This window comes from Leiobunum rupestre, chromosome 6 (assembly GCF_980474605.1).
Source record: "Leiobunum rupestre chromosome 6, qqLeiRupe1.1.hap1, whole genome shotgun sequence".
In the NCBI taxonomy this organism is placed as follows: domain Eukaryota; kingdom Metazoa; phylum Arthropoda; class Arachnida; order Opiliones; family Sclerosomatidae; genus Leiobunum; species Leiobunum rupestre.
The window spans coordinates 47,040,344-47,059,172 of NC_143389.1; the positions used below are offsets into that span (position 1 = coordinate 47,040,344).

Consider the following 18,829-nt stretch of genomic DNA (forward strand, 5'->3'; position numbering starts at 1 on the left):
TGGCGACGGAAAACATTTGGAAAAACTGCGATTGGTCAAAAAAACTTTATTCCACAAGATTAATAAGCGCGGGAAATTTAAATTTCGAAAACGCACCTGTTTGATTTTACAGCTTTAATCATATAACAAGGCATCAATATTTTTTTTACATTTATGCAATGTTGAATTTTTTTTGAAATTTCGTTAATTTTACAATGGTGAAATCACTAACTACCCGTTTGTACATTTAATAACAACAAAGTTTCACAAATTTGAGGAGCACTATTAATGTTTGTTGAAATACCAACAGCAAATGCCTTTTGAAGTAAAATTGCAGCATACTCTACGGGAAAAAAAATAAAAATTTAAATGGTATACCCAAACCAATAACATAAAACTCACCTTGTGCCAAAACTACCACTTCAGGCAAATGTTGCAAAGCCGTTTGAATAACGTCATGTCTTAAATTTTCCAAGCACTGCAAAACTGCAGTAACTAATTGGCTCGCACTCCTACAATCATGATAGATATTTGAAGAAAACATAAAATGAACAACCAATATAATTAACAACTTACCCTGGTTTATTTCTTAAATGTTTTATTAAGAGGTTAAAAGCAGTTTGTCGACAAAATAAGTTCCTATTTTGAATAAGCATCTTCAGGTCATCCTAAAAGAGAAAATTTTAAACTTTATACAATATTAATTTTAAGAACTAAAAATGAGAATAAAAATTACCAAGAAATGATCCAAAATATTTGGTTTTCTGTTTGAAATGTTTTCTAGATCTTGCAACGCTGAAATAACATCTGAAATACAACATCAGCATAAGATATCAAAGAAATTTAACACAAGAGCTTAATAACAGGAAACTGTGTTTTCGGTGGTGCTGAACACTCACTTAGAAAAGACTTACTGGAAAATGAATGAAAGAATTTCAAAGAAACCCAGATTATTTCTCACGCTGCTGATCTTAGAGACTTTGTCATGTTCTTAACAAACAAAAGGTAATAGCATTTTCCATTTGACTGGTTGAAATCACCCCAATCTACATTTAATGTTCCAATTAAGTGTTTGGGGATCTGCTATGATAAATGTTAGCATATTCCATTAACTGCTCTTCCGTGAACTGAAATAGCTTGAAACCGATCAGCCAATTTTAAAGAATTAATGGACAGATATCGCTCCTGGAGCAAGTTTTTTGCATGTTTCTTTTGAAGCTCAGGAAGAAATAACTTGAAACAAGTACCATTTCTCTCTTAATTAGATTGAGATCAATTACATCAGAGATGGATTCGGAGCGAATCTTGAGGAGTCAAATAGAAAACGCTATAAGTGAGACAAGGCTTAATGTTGTATCAGAGCAGAGTTTAGCTCATTACAGTGCAAGTGAAAATCTCAGCTGTAAACCACTCCCATTTCTATGAGAATTATTAAGGCCGCCATAATTTTCCTTAGACATTCCAAGTGTATACATACATAGTTTCCCATTAACAATGATAGCAGCATTTGCATAGCTAAAACAGACCTTCAAAGTTGCCTTCCTGGTTTAGTCTAGCTGATAAGGTGGCTAGTTGAGTTTGAGTCCATCCTGGTGGTCTTTGAACAGATGACCAAAGTTCAAAAACTATTGAGACGTTATCCGAAGTATGATCATCTTTATTTGTGTATTTATTTGTGTGGTTAGTTCCTTCTGGGACCGCTTCTTCAGCTCGGTGCATCCAAGAAGTTCCTGCTAACAATGCTTTAAATACAGCAAGATCTTGATAAGGTTGTGGTAGCTCTCTAAAAATCAAATAAAAAAATTACATGCTATAAACAATTTAAATTTTCAAAACTTTTGGAAAGATAATTTCTTACTGAAGATTGGGCAAATGTTTCTGTATACAAGGTCTAACGCAATTAGGTGCCACCGCTAAACAAGACTTCAGAAAAGTTAAAAACCGGTTGAACAGGGAAACTAAATCAGATGTCTGAGAAGAATGAGTCTGAAAGAAACAAGTAAAAAAAAATCCAAACTACCATACTACAGAAATAAAAAAACCTTACCAGAAAGAGATCCAAGTAGCAATTGAAAATATTGGATAAATCATTGCGATATTCATGAAGTAGAATTTGGGGTGCTAATAATTCAAGTAACCCCAGAATGTTTATGAAAAAAGTTAAATGGTTTCGAGCTCTAAACACAACATAATCAAGCTGAACTCTTCCACAAAGAAGAGTACCTAAACCGAAAAAAATAATAGCTGGAGAATCGAACTAATTGTAAATAAAAGCATATAAATAACATACATATCATTGGAAGTTGCCTAAAAGTTGTAAAAATAAAAAAAATCATTTTCAATCAACCAGAGATATTTGAAATTACCTCAAGAGGAGATAAGCGTGAGAGCTAGCCAATTTCCTAAGAGCTATATTGAGGTCTTCCATTCTTTCTGTACAGGTTTTGGAAGAATCTGTGGTTCCCATTGATATCAACAATGTATGTGATATAACATCAAGCTACGAATTAATAATTGCTTATCAATAATCCTCAAAACACAGATACTGTCAAAAAATTCTACACTTACCTTACTGCAATTTAATTTCAACGTAGCTGCTTGATCCAACACATTATTTAGCATTGTATTAACTCTAAAAATCCCAGGCATTTCAAGGTACATTTGAAGTAATAATTGCTTCACAATGAACACATGTTTAACGCTAAAAACAAGACATTAGAATTTTTCAAGAAAAAAAAAGAAAATTGATTATTTATTTTACTTTATAACATTGTTTGAATAAATCTTTGCATCTACGAGCTCCAAAAGATGATTGGCAACCGCTGATATGTGATCTACTGCATTACAACAGCAACGAACTAACAAAGGTAAACGATACACCACAATTGGATCAATTGATGTCTTATTTAAATCAGTGTCTTGTAATTTAAGATGTGACAATGCTTCTGCTACTATGTAATCACCCACTGCTATAAGTTGTTCTTTAGACAAAACCAAAACATCTTCCTCTTCATAATGCTTGGGTTTTCCTTTATTTTTTCCTTGCCATATCTTGGGTATATGAATACAAGCCCATAGGAAATCAAGAACTGAAGATGGATCATATTTCGAAGCTTCCCCTGGTTCAATTTTTTTAAGAACTAAGGTCACACACTCTTGAAGCGTTTGCCAGTTTGACTGATGAATAAGGAGTGCCAAAAGAAATGGCCGAAAGGGAAAAAGACTTTGGCCATTCGAAGACCCAACTTCTCTTCCAAATAGCAATTGCTGTTGTCTTTCTCTGTGTAAATTGCCTTGGGCCCCTATCACTTCAGGTTCTAGCTGAGATATTAAATCCACAAAAAGGTGATATCTTGACATTTCTGGTGTTAAATTGGAATTCATCACCATGGAAGTGAATGCTTCTAACAGATCTTGAACTTTCCCTTGCTGAATTCCTGCTTTAACTATTTCCAACGTAACTTCTTCAAGGCGATGTTTATTCCCTTTTACTACTGCTCTGATTACTGTTGAAAAAATATACTTGGATAATTGAGAATTAAAGAAAAGTTGACAAAATATCAACACACCAACGCTGGTCCGATTTTTTTTTCTATTATGGATACTTTAAACGATACTGAACATTTCCGTGTAAAAATTATTTTGCGGAAATAAAAATTCGCTGAGATATTAATTTCATCAAATTAACGTTTTTTAGCTTTACCTTTCGCCAAAATTCGGCCCGGTTCATTGTTTTAGGTGAAGTAGGATACACAATCGGCTTAAAAGAAATAAATATGCAATAAAAGTAAAGCATAGTCCAATTTTTATTTGCGGAAATGGTTAAGCTTTTTACATGGCCACGCTCTCTGCAAAATTTTGTTAAACTGCCTGCGAGCCCTCTGCAAATTTTGGTAAAGCACCTTACTCCGAACACAAGACGAGTGAAAAAATGTTTTTCTTGGAAAAATACCAAAATATAATCTTAAACAATGTGTTGGCGCCTGACGGCACCACACATTCACTACTCATGCTGGGGGCGCGCGGTGCCATCTCAACCCCATTCTTGCTAATCACGATGGAGCGTCTAGCATCGCGACCTAGAGTACTTACTACCAAGAAAAAATAGAAAATACTTTGTCCACGACAAATATTGCACAAAATGAAAAATTGTGTATCCTACTAAAACCACAAACGGAATAGTAACGCTAGAAAACGTTAATTTTGGTTAATTTTCAAAAATTAATATATCCGCGAATTATCATTACCACAAAACAATTTTGACACTGAAATGTTCAGTATCGTCTAAAGTATCAAAAAAAAATTAAATAAAAAAAATCGGACATGCGTTGGTGAAAAGTTAAATTCGTACTTACTATCAATGACTTGTTGTGAGTTCCATTCTGTTTTTGATGACAACAGTTCTTCCATTAGCAATCTCCAACGATCTTTATGGGCATAATCAAAGCATCCATCATCAAAGCCTTTCATGAAATTTTTCAATATGGTCGTAAGTGGAGATTTGATCGCTTTGGCACAGAGGCATATACTTCTACACACATCGAGAAGGCGATCGGTTGTTGAACTACGTTCGGGTTTTTTCTTCGACTGTTAAATGTGAAGTATAAATTATCACAATATTATGCAGGAAAGTGTAAAAACACACCATTGCTGCGGTAGAAAGCCTAAATAGAACGGATGAATAGTTGGTCTTTTTCAGAACGGATAATGCAAATGCCTCCCTGATAGATCCTCTGGTGATGCTATAGCAGGCATCAGTAAATGCTGAAATATGAGGATAATCTTCCACTCGCATAAGTATATCTTGGGATAATGATTTTTGCAAGGCTTTAAACAGTTCTTGGTCTGTGTATTCCAAAAGAGTCCTCCCTTCAGTCAGTTTGAACAATTGTAAAAGAGCAGGTTGAACCATATCTGGATCTAACTGCGGGTAACTAGGACGAAGTGGTTGAGGTCTAGGTGTTTTTTGAATAACAGAGGTAGTGTTATTACTATCTACATGGGTGATTACTGCTACACCTTGAGAACAAACAAAAGGATTGAATTGAATTATTTATCTAAAAATAAAATATTTGGGATAAATTATACCTCTATCTGCTAGCTCATAGTCTCCGAGTAAGCGAGCAAACTGATCACCACCACTAGCACCCCTCTGATGCTGGACTTCAACTAGCTGGGCCATGTATTTTTTATCAACAATGGCTTGGTCTACCGAATAGCTGTCCATTTGGACGGCCAAATCCAACAAATGCAACAGTTTGCTCATTGTGTAAACAGGAATTCCAAATGACTGGACAAAAAGTACCAACTGACTGGGATCCAGGTCTTTCAGAGCTAGAAAGAAATATTTAAATAATTAGTCATTTATAATCCTGTTTCAGTAATATATAATGATTTACCAGAATCAACTAAAATTTCAACTGATGAACGAATCATTCTCAGTTTAAGCCAATCTGGTTGAAGCAAAGCTTCTTCCGAAGTGTCTACTAAGAATGCCTGAGGCGGAAGTGTATGAGTCGGGAACCAAGTTTCAAGGAGTTCATTGAAATAGTTTTGATCTCCTGAAGAATTAATTATTTTAATGATATTTTATTAAATTTATTCAGGTGTACTAACCAACTGGTGGTCCATATGATAATATAATGACCATAGCATGAACTACCAAAATTCTCATGGTAGCAGCTTCTCCACCTGCCCATTGAACTAAAATGTGGTCTTGAGATTCAGACTAATCCGAATAAAAATTAACTAATGAATTTTAACAGAGCAATGAGTAAATTTTTAACCATACCCAAGAATAAGCTTCTCTAGAGGGGATCTTGGCCATTCTTAAGTATCTGATGAATATTGCAGTAACAGCATTTAGAAAAGGGCATTCCTTGCTGCATTGATTTGGAGGTGGCGGAATGATACAATTTACAATGGTAGGGCGCTCTACTATTAATTGTGCCATATCCTGATCATGAAAGATCAAATAAATATTACCCAATCATTTATTAGTCTGCAAAGTTACTTACCAAAGCTAGGTCTGAGACATCCTGTAAATTATCCATCGGAGCAAATTCTGCCAAGAATTTTACAAAGGCAGAGACAGCTGGTGGATCATTTTCTACTTGGCATGCTTGCCGCAAAGCTAAACTTGCTGCAGCTCGTACAACGTCAAAATGAGCCAATGTGGGCATAGATTTTAAAAGCCATGAGAACTCTTCAGAATCCTTATCCTTCTCAAGAGAATCTTCATCATCAGAAATTTCGGGCGATTTATTTGGTTGAGAGAGCACCATACGCAATCCTTTTATAGCCAGAGAGCGCGAGGTCAATTGTTGTGAACTAAGTCGCCTAAGGAAGTAGTCTAGAACTTCCTTTGTCGGTTGAGAATCTTCGGGGGAACTGCCAGTGTTATGAAGTAAGTTTTGCAAGTGGTTGAGAAGTAGTTCTTGCTTTACTCTTTTCTAAAATTTGAAAATCAGTTAACATTTGAGAAATATTTTGAGTACAGTAGAAATAAAACTAAAATAAAAAAAATGTTATACAGCATTAAGTCTTTAATTGGCTAAATTACTATAAAAAGTAAAACTAAAACTTTAAAACCAAGACCAAAACAGGACCAAATACGGCAAATTATTTGAAATTTGACCAGTTAACTGCCAGTTTTTTGTTCATTCAAAAATATTCGACCAAACTATTCAATGTTTTAAATATTCGCTTTGGTTTTTGATCATCTAAAAAAAGCAATCTGCGATACATAGCTTTCAAACCCGTGGATCTGATCTCAATTTCTATGTGGGGCAACTAGAGACATCCCTTAGAACCAAAAGCAAATAACCCTGTCAGGGTTTGTACAAAATTTTCGGATTTCAAATCCCTGACTTATCCAGGTTATCCCGGGTTAATTTTTGTCAATATCCCTGACATTTTTGGTAATATTCCTGCTAATTTTCATGGGTAAAAGTACAAAGTGAAACAATATCTTTTAAATATCACAAACTGAAATATATTTAATAAGAGCATACTGAGTGTCTCTCTCCACTCTCGGCAAAAGGTAATAGGCATGAGCACGCAAGAGAAGAGACGTCATTTTCTTTACGATGCAAAGTTTGTTGACTAAGAAAATCCCCGACTTATCCCAGACTTTTTTCGCCAAATTGCAAATCCCCGATTTCTCCAGGTTCCGTATGAACCCTGCTTGTGGAATAACTAGGCGGAATAACTTACAACCAACGAACAAACATATTGAATCTTACAATTTTGGGATAGGATTTCTAAATTTATTCAAACTATACGAGATAAGAGTATTTACTATAATAAATTTCTCTAGAATAATTTTAGTTAGTTTTAATTTAATTGAATTAACTGTATATGGACCTCTTTGTAAATCAGACCTGTTTGAAAGAGCTACCCAATAAAAGCCTTTTATAATTATAATTTGATGTAGTTAGAAAACAAATATTTGATATTCAATTCGGTATTTGAGGTGGCTAGAAAACAATTATTTGATATTCGATCTGATCTCTAAAAAATGGTATTTGTATACATCTTATGTTTTCTCATTGATAATTCAGTAAAATATACTCTCTTATCTCACGATGGGAGATAGTTTGATGACAAGCCAAAAATAAGATATATCATTTGCAGAATTGGAAAAGTACATTTTCCGGTTGATGGTATGTGGAAAATTGGGGCTTCAATCATCAGAAAAAGGCTTAGGTGGTTTTTTTGTAAGTTCAATATGCTGATAATGGTTATAAAAAAAGGAAAGAGACTTGGTTATATTTAATTAGTTAAAATCAATGATATATACAATGATTTAGCCTCTCTCCTTTTTTATAACCAATCGACAGAATATGTAAGTACCTTTACCTGTGAACAAACACACCGTTAATAGAATCGCGGACCTTTACATGAGTGTGGAAAATGGAAAGAGTGCTAAGCTGCACCCACAATTTTCAACCTTTAAGGCCATATATGCATTATTGAAATTTACCTTTGCTTTACTTTTCTCAGATTTAATATCCTCATCCAGATCTCCTGAATTTTCAAATTCAGTCAGAGGATCATTTAGAAGGAACTCACACAAACATTGAACAGGAAGCATACTAAATGACCCTTCACTGGACTCTACCAATTCAGCAAGCCAAGGCATTGATTGGGAAGTACCCTACGAAGTAGAATAATCATAAAAATTGTTGCTCTTAGAATTATAATAATTCTCACCTGTCTTTGAATGATGTCTAGCAAAAAATCTGGCTTTCGGCTGCGACAGAGCAAATGTCCTAATTTGAAATTTTGATTGAGAGATTTCACTTGATCCAAAACCGGGTTAGGGGGTCTTCGCGCAGCTCCTCTGAAAGATGGTATTTCATTGAATTAATAAAATAAGTTGCAAAATGTTTAAAGCAATCATACAATGGATCCATAGTAACGAGTTTGGAAAGCAGCAAACTGTTACTTTCTGTAATCGCAACTTTAGTGGAAGCGGCTGCCAAATGACTTTCAAATTCCAATATATTTTGTTTTTCCAGTTGAGATATCTATTATGGAATAAAAGTATTTAAACCCGAATAAATGGTCTTAAAGAAAACTTAAACACAAATGATACCCTAATCTCTCTAGATCTAATTTCGTCCGCTTTTTCTCCAGATGCTACTGTGGCTGGTGGAAAACTGAAGTGACTGGTGAGAAAAAATAGGATAATTTTTAGTAAGAAAAATTACGAGATAATCAACAAAAATCATAGTTCAATTACTTTGTGATACACATTTCCATAAAATTACGGAGAGTTGGGTATCTATCCCAGGCTATAAGACCTAAACAAAGTAAATTCAACAACTTGTAAAACAATTCAATTTCAAAATCTAGTAAGACATTTATACTAACCAAAAGTTGATGGATTGTGAGCTACAATTACCAAGAGCATAATCCAAGCTTTCCAATAAAGATCCGCAATTGCCAGACTAGGTGGTTTATAACTAAAATTGGAGAAGTTGTTAGTTAAAAGAGCCTAAAAAACCCTACAAAAATTTTCAATACCCGGCAGGTAGAGAAATATTTTCAGGATGATGATAAGCACAGAGCTTAAACATAATTTCAAAAAAATCTTCTTTCTCAAATTTTAGGACAACATTATCTGAGATACACATTGAATTTATTTAATATAACAGAAAATTAAAAGACATAATTAAAAAAATTAACCTTGAGTATAAATAGAAGCTGCTCTTTTAATCAAATGGTCGGCCAAATCTAAAGCATCATTGGCATTTAAAGGATGATCACGCGATAGACCGATTACAAAAATTCTGATTATTGTGTCTTCCAAAACTGGAACTTCTGAAGCCAGCCTTAACAGAACACTATTTGTGGGGGTTACGAATAAATTATACCAATAAATAAAGCATATATTCAAGAAGTTAATTACTGTCTATCTCCTTCAGGCGGCCAGTTGTCTTTATTATAATAATGATCAATTTGCTCCATAAAAAGAACTTTGTGGACACTAAAAAAAATAAATGTTACAGCTGACAGAGCTGATAAATAATATAGACAAGAGAAATTTACCAATGCATAAATTCATTTCTTCCAGGGTTAAACATTTTTGGACATACTGTGTGCAACCACCAAATTGTGTCCCTTTGAATAACTGAGACAATACTTTGATAGTTTCGAAGCACAGCAACATCTACAAGATGTTTTACACATTCAAAAACTTCAAAAAAATTCTTATTATAAAAGGCAATTTTCACCTTTTTTGTCTCCTCTGATATAGGCTTCACGAACCATGGGACTAATTGCCATGAAAATGGCCAAGACCACAATATCAACGATTGAAAAAAACATTCTTTCTTTCAAGGATGCTTCGAGTTCTCGGAAGGCAGTGTCTCTCTTCTCTTGCATTAGTGCCACGCAAAATGATGTATAGTTCAAATCGTGACGAATTGTACGAACAATTTCACGAAACAGTACCCTCAAAGCTCTTAAGTAATCATCTCTTTTAGTTAGAAGGTCTTGAAAGACCTCAGCCAATACCTTAGAGCAAGAAACAAAATATGAAATCTGATTTTTGTGAGACAAAAAATAGACACACTTTAGCGGCCTTCTCAGGAGAATGTTGAAATATGATAGCTAAAAGCTGCATATTGTTAGGATTCCGTGAAGTTGACAACTCATTGTAAATGGCGTGTTTCAATACCGTGCTAAGATTTTCTGGATGCTTCTTCAGTAATTCTCTGCAAAAAGAAATGTTTTATCAAATCCAGACCTTAACCACCAAAAACTAAAATTTATCATACTTCATGCATTGAAGAAAATGATTGATTATAGGCTTGGACTTTAGCCTAACTCTAATAAGTTGCGCAATAACTTCAACATCTTGCTGAGAATGCTGTGTACAATTTAAACATATTGCAGAAAGAAGGTCTTGAGCTGGTCTAGTCAACTAGAATGAAATAAATTTTATAATCACTCTAATGAAATATTTTCACCAAAATCTATTACTTTAGGGTTTTGCAGCCATAGCTCAAGTTTTTGAGCTACTAATAGCCTTATTTCACTTAGGCCACATGTTGAAATAAGCAACCGGAGCCAGTTCCGGGAAACTTCCATAGGTTGCCTCCTGGCCAAGTGCTCGTGAACACAATCCAAAACATATTTTTCAATAACATCTCTGTTATGCTTGTACCTATTTCAAAAGTTACACTCTAAATTGTGGAACTAATATAAGCCTAAAAAAATTACCTAGCTATGACGGTTATATTTTCCAAACTTTCACGGCATTCTAGGCTCAAACTGGATGATGAAGCCTCATCATCATCTGTATTACCAGTGGGTGGACTAGGACCTACATTTCAAATTATATAATTATCCATCGGCAAAGACATACAAGGAAAAGTTAAGATATTACACGCATCTGGTTTAAAAGTCAATTCCGGAGCCATCATGCTTTTTGGAGGTAAAATAGTACCAAAAGCTGTCAATATGTTGTTTATAAAACCCTTGCACTCTTCATTATCAACCCAAATTCTTTCTCCCAATGAATCTTCAATGTATGTCTGCAAAAACCCCATAAAATGGTATAATTATGTAAAATCTGGATATTACCAAGAGATATTACAACCTTGACAAATTCTTCGGGCCAGTTTGATGTATCATGATATGCAGAGAGTAAAATATTACAAGCCAAAAGTGACAATAAATTGTTGCCTTTTGACTTAAAATTGACAGTAACATCTCGCTTTAACAAGCTACAAAATGCATCAACAATGAGATCACTAGCAAATATGTGAGGACGAGTTTTGGCTAAAAGCATCAATGTGAGAAATTGTGTAGCTTCTGGTTTAGATCGTGAATTTTTTAAAGACTTAACAGCTCCGCATAGCAAGGCTTCTACTCTCTCGTCATCATTTTGTTCTTCAGCCTCTATCACCTTGCTGAGTAACTCAGCTGGTTCAACTAAAACAGAGAGGATTTGTTTTTTTTTTATGATGACTTACCATATTTATTTGAACAGCATTTGTGATATTTTACCGTCCGTTGCAACACTATCCCATCCTTCATTTTTAAAGCTATCCCTTTTGCCTTGAGAACCAGTTCTCACAAGGGGTGATCCCAATGAAGCAGATGGACTACTTGATAGTTTAGATTTCTTAGGTGGAATAGAGGATGACGAAGAGGATGGGGATGAACCATCCCTCTTCCTTTCAACAATTCCAGTGTTTCCTGGTGGTTTACTTTGAGATTTTGGTTCCGGAACATCTGATGGTCCACGGGTAGACTTTGAACCTGAAAATTTACATGAGATAACATTAGAAATAAAAATAGTGGCAAATTTATTTAACATTACCTAACGCAATAAAATCACCCGAGGGGAATAACGTTGCTGAAAAAGTGAAAATACGAAAAGACCAAGGCTTATTAGCTTTAGTTTATGAAAAATTTTATCAGTTAATAAAATTATTTTTTAATTCCTAAAGTAACAGAATAAATAATTGATCATTTAAAAAACCGTTAGATTACTGTACCTTTAATTTTATTAGTCCCACGTTTAGCCCCTAATTTGTTTTTCTCGCGATCCATTACAACTTTAAATTCACAAAAAGAAAGTGGGGCTCAGACAGTGCTTCCACTTCCAAAAGATCATTTTACCCAGACTTAAGCTGAAAAATACCCACTTCCAAATTTCAAAAGTTTCCTTAAAATTCCCACAAGAATCAAACAATAAAATACCCACTTTACCCATTTTAAATTTAAAAATACCCTGAAAATTCTCATAAAAAACAACAATTTAGTTTATTTATCAGTTTTTCTTTAATTTTTACAAAAGAAAAAGACACTCATATTAATGGTAGGTATGCAATTCGCTTACAAAGGGTCGAAAAGAATATTTTTGTCTGCTCCAACACTCCAATCGGCAAAGCTGACAACAGAGAAAGAACCTAAAAAGGTCTCGACATAAGCAAAACCAGTTTTCCACTTACGGCCAACTTAGTTACACTTTGTCGAAAAGGGAAATTATATTTCATGGTAGATTATTTTAAAAAATTTTAAATACCCTTAAATTTCCCATGAAATGTTGAAAATACCCTAATTTTACCCATTACCCTCAATCTCAAAAAAAAATCCCTCTCGAAGTAAATTTTACGTGAAAAAGGGTAAAATACCCTCAAAGTGGAAGCACTGGGCTCAGACCATAGAATAGTAGAGGCCCAATGAAATCTGAGGGTTTGTTCCGCGCTGCTATCCCCCTTCACGAGCTATGCGTTATAGGGAAGAAATACGTGGCGCCACAAACGGCCATCTAAGAAACTATACTCCCTTTGTGGCAACCAGCTGGGCTCTACGACGTCATTGCAAAATCCACGTAACTTCTTAAGACTTGTGTATATAGTTACGTGGATTTTGCTTTCAGGCGACGATTTCTAGTTCCTCCAGAACGGTGTGGTGGCGCTTATGGCACGCCAAACCGGACAAAATTCTTACTTCACACTATTGTATACTTTTCTACTATAGGTGGTTTTTTTTCGCTTGTCCGGGGACAAAAAGTGTAAACTTTTTACCCTAAAACGTTTTATTCGCCTGTTCTCGGGGTAAGATTTACCCTGTCCCGAATTTTGTTCGCTTGTTCCGGAGTATTAGGGTTACACTTTTTAGAGGTGTAGAGGGAGTAATCTAGTTTTGTCGTCTGCTTAAATTTCGTTTCACGAAAATATGATGGCGAAACTTTTTTAAATAACCTTTAACCTTTAAATACTCCCTTTCTACTCCAACTCGTTTTTTCCGTCAAGACAGAATTGTAGTAAAATGACGTCATATGGCTACACTTTTTAACCTGCTCAAAAAACCCAGAACAGGCGAAAAAAAACCACCTAATATCTCATACTTTTGTCTCACAACCTAGCATACTTTACGCAAACGAGCATACTTTGTAACCGCGAACTATCATACTTGACACTCGCAAACGTTTATACTTCTAACGCGCGAACTATCATACTTGACACTCGCAAACGTTTATACTTCTAACGCGCGAACTATCATACTTGACACTCGCAAACGTTTATACTTCTAACGCGCGAACTATCATACTTGACACTCGCAAACGTTTATACTTCTCATCCACGCATGTAGAACTAGCTGAGATTCTCAGCTAGTTCTACATGCGTGGATGAGGACAACAATTCATTAGCAAGTTATAACCATTTAAAATAACATAATAAATGAGACGGTAATTTTAGTTAAATCGTGAAAAAGATTAAATATCTATTTAGCTGATTAAATTACTTTTTGAGAATAAAAATACTCTGAAAACTTAATCACCTTTCTTATTAAAATTTCAAATGGAACTCATAGTTTCGTCTAAAATGAAATATAGTTCGTTACCTTCCTACTTTACGTGTCCGTTCTGACTTTCTGACTCGGTTAAATATCAGAAGTGTGATGTTCCTATTTAAAAACTGCTCTACCTTATATTGTCCCTAAGCTGTGATAATAAATGTTATTTTTCTCAAAACAATTAAATATTTTGGCTGTTCCAGTACGCATATTATTTTTAGATTTCAATAATATAATTATAAACTTAATTAAATAAAGTTAATTGGTTTAATATTATCGATGTAAGATTAGATGGCGAAGTAGAAAAATATATGATTAAAAACTGATTATGATTAACTAGTTTATTTTTTAATTTATTGATACCCTATGTAACAAACCTATCAGTAGTGTATCTTCCCATTTTGGTCACATGAGAAAAAATGCTCGTGCGTGACCGCGAATATTAATTATCACATCAAAATATGATTATACAAATATATTGGTTAAAGGTACATTTTTTATCGAAGCGAAATTAACAAAGGAGTATCGTCTTAAACTATGAAATTTGAATGCTATACAAATCATGAATTCCTAAATAAATTAACCATGTGGTTATTAGCTTCACAAATAATGCTAAAGTTTCATATTTTTTAATATCTTTTTCAGTTTTGTTATAAAGTTTTGGTCCCAAATAAAGTACATGTCTCTGTCCAAACCTTATACGCATTTTCTCTATTGCTACATTACAATTTCCAATATTTATAATGTTTTATCTTACGTTAGATGGAGGGATATAGTATTACGTATTTTAATCATGATTAAGTGATTAAATCGTAATAAAAATATTAGATCATGATTAAGCCGATTAAATCTTGATTAAATCAATATTAAAATATTTTCTTGATTAAATTAGGATTAAAAATTTCAATCGTGATTAAATCGGATCAAAAATTTAATCACGATTAACACGATTTAATACATTTAATCGAATTTAATCCGATTAATTATGCGCTCAAAAGAGGAGTGAACTTCCCCTCGGGATTAAAGCTATTTCATAACATTATCTATCATGTTATTTACCACTTTCCAAATTTAATATATATCATCTGACAAATAGGCTTTCATTTGGCGGTATTTGGTTGAATTATTTGGTCCATAGGAAAACATTTATCGAAAATATTTATCGAAAACGTCGCCTTTTTTAAAATTTTTATTGATTTGGTTGGGGTTTTAAAATGTTTAAATAATTAATATTTAAACTAATTAGAAAAATTATAATACGGTTAAATTCACTAAAAATTAAAAAAAAATTCTGTATAGATAATAAAAAAAGTGGGTAACGGTCAGATAATGCCGACCTCTAGGTGGGACGAATAGTTTTTTACCTAAATTCTGCTATGTGAAAGTCTTAAAAATAAAGCAAGGACAGTAGATACAGGGACGAGAAAGTATATTGGCGGCCTCCGTTGGAATATATCACCTAAAATGACCTAAACGCAAGGAGAGTTAGTTGTAAACAAACAAAATGGCGGTCACCTAATTTTAGCGGTTCTTGACGATGTTTAAGTGTTCAAAACAAATGTGCATTTTTTTAATTACGGTCGTAGTTTTATTTTTAATTTAACATCAAAATGGTAAAAACTAACTACAATAATACTGCCCATGGTAAACCACGCGGTTTGTTTACATCTAACTCCCCCCGAATATGAAGACGTTTAAAATCGAAATTTTTTTCCTGCTTTCTCGTCCCTGTATCTACTGTCCCTCCGATTCGGAGCGCTATTTCTATTTCGGTTCATTTACTTCTGATATTGAAGCCGCAGAAATTTGAAATCCGGCCGTAAAGTGGTTAGATTCAAATAACGCGCCAGCGACTGGAGGGGAAAGGCGGCGAAAACGCTTCGCTTGCGCAGAAGCGTGCGCGTACGAAGTATACAAATTTGAGCGTCGCAAGTATGGTAGTTCGCGCGTTCGAAGTATAAACGTTTGCGAGTGTCAAGTATGATAGTTCGCGCGTTAGAAGTATAAACGTTTGCGAGTGTCAAGTATGATAGTTCGCGGGTACAAAGTATGCTCGTTTGCGTAAAGTATGCTAGGTTGTGAGACAAAAGTATGAGATATAGTAGAAAAGTATACAATAGTGTGAAGTAAGAATTTTGTCCGGTTTGGCGTGCCATAGGCGCTACGTGCTTCTTCCCTATAACGCATGCCACGGGGGGGATGAAATTTCCATAACAGAAAGCAGCTCTTTTTTCCCCTGTCTGGGCCTCTACTTATTTTCTATCTCTATGTGCGTACCCTAGATTCGATTTTTTTTTTTTTTTTGAGAGTCACACGGTATGGTGTCGGCTAGACACCAACACAACAAAGAAACGTCACAGACAATTATAGCGGCACCAACGTTAGAAGCGCTGAAGGGATCGCAAGAATCCCGACAGCAGGCGGAAGTATCCCGGACGGGAGCTACCTTCCGGAAGAGCGGAGAACGAGAGGAGAGAGGTCAGGGTGTTTCCAAAAGAAAGGGGTAACCCCCCGGAAAGCGTTCCGAAACTCCAAGCGAGAAACCGCTGTACCGGGGCAGGAGAAGGCAAAGTGGGCCAGATCACCTTGTTCCCGGCACAACGGGCAAAGAGGAGAGGGACGCAAGCCGAACCGGTGCAACACCGCTGGAACTGGAAAGCGATCAACCCGAGAAAGAGAAAGGAGGCATTCCTGGAACCGAGACAAGTGACAATCCCAAACCTGGGGGCCGGCCGGAAAATCCTGCACGGAAAAGAGAAACCGGCCCGTTTATGCGTCTGCCCAATCACGCTGCCACAAACGGAGCAACGCCGAGAAGCAACGGTGACGGATGGTCAAAGTGTCTGGGGGCGGAATAAACAGACGAGCAACTGTGTCAGTAGAAGCAGCCCGAGCATGGGCATCGACCTGCTCATTATGGGTTACACCAACATGGGAAGGCGTCCACAATATGTGAAAACGGGCATTGGGAAAAGGCAATAGCTTCCCCAACATATTCTGGACCAAGGGATCCACAGAATAGCCGGCCGCAAAGATAGATAAAGCGGAGAGAGAGAGTCCGAGCATATAATCGCGGTGTAGATTTCATGAGCAACAAGCCATGACACCGCCATGTACAAGGCACACAGCTCGGCCCGAGAGATAGCCAAGTGAGAGGGGCATCGATGAGGACGGTTAACACCCAAACTCGGAATAACAAAAGCGAATCCTCCAAAATCGGAGGACGGGACGAGGGAGCCATCCGTATATACATGACACCACTCTAAAGGAAGAGAATCGAGATGACAGTAAAAGGCTGAAGCCAAAGAGTGGGAGGTCTAATCGGCTTTTGGCCCTGGCAACCAACGTATATCGAGGACGAATGTGGACTGTGTGCCTGGAGGCCAGGAGGAGCATAAAGACTGCGGGACAACGCTGTGGAACATGTCCTCCAGGTCCCACCTTTGCGCCAGGAGTGTGACAGTACCCCGAATATGCAGGTACGGCAAGGCCTGTTCACGAAACCAACTCTGAGTCAAATGGGAAGGCGGGGCACGAAAACAATACAAGGCGTATTGCAAATCTCGCCGAAGAGAAAGCGGAGGGATGTGCGATTCCACTTCCAAAGCCGCCACTGCCGTCGACCACGGTACACCTAAAATCAGGCATAGCGCCGCATTTTGCAGAACGTCTAGACGCTGGAGAACAGATAGACTACCGCAGCATAATCCAGGGAGCTGCGAATCAACGCAGAATAAAGTAACCGCATGGTGAGCTGATCAGGGCCCCAGTGAGTCCCGGCAATGGTGCGAAGAAGAGACAGACGTCGAAGACAACGCGCCCTCAAGTCATCAATATAGGGACGCCAAGTGAGATGACTGTCAAAAATTACACCCAAGTAGCGGCACTGAGGTCGAAATGGGAGAGCAACACCGGATATACGCAAGGGACCTGCTCAAGAGATATCGCGCTTCTTCGAGAAACACATACATACGCATTTATCAGGCGACAGGACAAAGCCCAAGGCATGTAAATACGAAACAGCACAATTAAGAGCTTCCTGCATGTGTCGACGCAACAGAGACAGAGAGAAGCCAGTCAGGAACAAGACAATATCATCAGCATATATTGCAATCAGAGTACCATCAGGGAGGGCCTCAGGAAGGTCATCGAGGAGCAAGCGGAAGAGAAGAGGGCTGAGAACCGCCCCCTGCGGAACACCCCGGGTGACGGCAAAATCAGGAGACATAGTACCGGCCACCCGGACCCGAGACGACTGATCGGTCAGGTAGGAGACGAAAAAGCGAAGATAGTGATCGGAAAGTCCTAACATCGTAAGCTTGAGGAGAAGATAAGAATGGCGGACACTACCAAACACGTCCTTGATGTCCAGGAAGACTGCCAAGCAAGCTCCCTTGAGAGAGACCGAGTGTCGAGCGGTGTGGAAGAGAAACATGAGATTGTCAGCTCCCCGAAGGCCGCGACGGAAGCCTGACTGGGACGGCGTACGCTTATCAGTAGCTTCCAGCCACCAGTCCAGGCGAGCTTTAAGCAAATGTTCGAATAGTTTACCAAGAACAGAGAGCAAAGTTATCGGGCGATATGATGACGCCATTCCAAGATCCTTTCCGGGTTTGAGGAACGCCAACACCACTCCGGACTTCCAAAGGGAAGGCATATAGGCTGAACGCCAGCACAAATTATACAGAGATAGCAAGGCGTCTTGAGCTTGCGACGGGAGATTACGTAATAGTAGCGCCATAACCATGTCCTCCCCCGGAGCAGTGTTCTTCAGCTGTTGGAGGGCAACGGAGAACTCCGACGGGGTAAACGGACGTTCCGGGCTGCCGTCCGACAAAACAACAGGAGGAGGGCGGGGAACATCCGCCGAAGCTGTCTGCGCATAATGACCAGCCAGAGTCGAGGCGGCAGCCGCCACAGAAACGACCCAAACGCCATCATGCACAAGCGGTGGGATGGTAGACTGAGGAACGGAGGCATCCTTAAACCAACGGACACGACGCCAAAGGACTGGAAGGGGAGAAGTACT

General features: G+C 37.1%; 1 protein-coding gene across 2 annotated transcripts; it reads right to left on the reverse strand.

The window, feature by feature from the left end:
- Window positions 1-44: 44 nt before the first annotated feature.
- IntS1 (integrator complex subunit 1) lies at window positions 45-12,076 on the reverse strand. Of its 2 annotated transcripts, XM_090176884.1 has the most exons (38): window positions 11,994-12,076; window positions 11,816-11,851; window positions 11,500-11,754; window positions 11,090-11,424; window positions 10,877-11,024; window positions 10,711-10,813; window positions 10,471-10,654; window positions 10,266-10,411; window positions 10,061-10,202; window positions 9,720-10,002; window positions 9,535-9,655; window positions 9,395-9,472; window positions 9,172-9,329; window positions 9,010-9,106; window positions 8,857-8,948; window positions 8,726-8,786; window positions 8,579-8,651; window positions 8,386-8,510; window positions 8,194-8,323; window positions 7,964-8,137; window positions 5,997-6,431; window positions 5,771-5,935; window positions 5,596-5,707; window positions 5,379-5,540; window positions 5,068-5,313; window positions 4,625-4,998; window positions 4,335-4,566; window positions 2,741-3,485; window positions 2,548-2,680; window positions 2,346-2,479; window positions 2,270-2,286; window positions 2,027-2,202; window positions 1,838-1,965; window positions 1,506-1,762; window positions 716-786; window positions 556-647; window positions 382-491; window positions 45-322 (listed from the first exon to the last, which is right to left on the reverse strand). In XM_090176884.1, the coding sequence occupies exons 1-38, from the start codon at window positions 12,046-12,048 to the stop codon at window positions 207-209; spliced, it is 6,501 nt and encodes a 2,166-aa protein (XP_090033010.1). In that variant the 5' UTR covers window positions 12,049-12,076; the 3' UTR covers window positions 45-206. The 2 variants fall into 2 exon arrangements, with proteins under 2 accessions (XP_090033010.1, XP_090033011.1); XM_090176885.1 differs by lacking the exons at window positions 11,090-11,424; window positions 11,500-11,754; window positions 11,816-11,851; window positions 11,994-12,076 and having other exon boundaries at window positions 10,879-10,966.
- Between the last annotated feature and the right edge of the window lie 6,753 nt (window positions 12,077-18,829).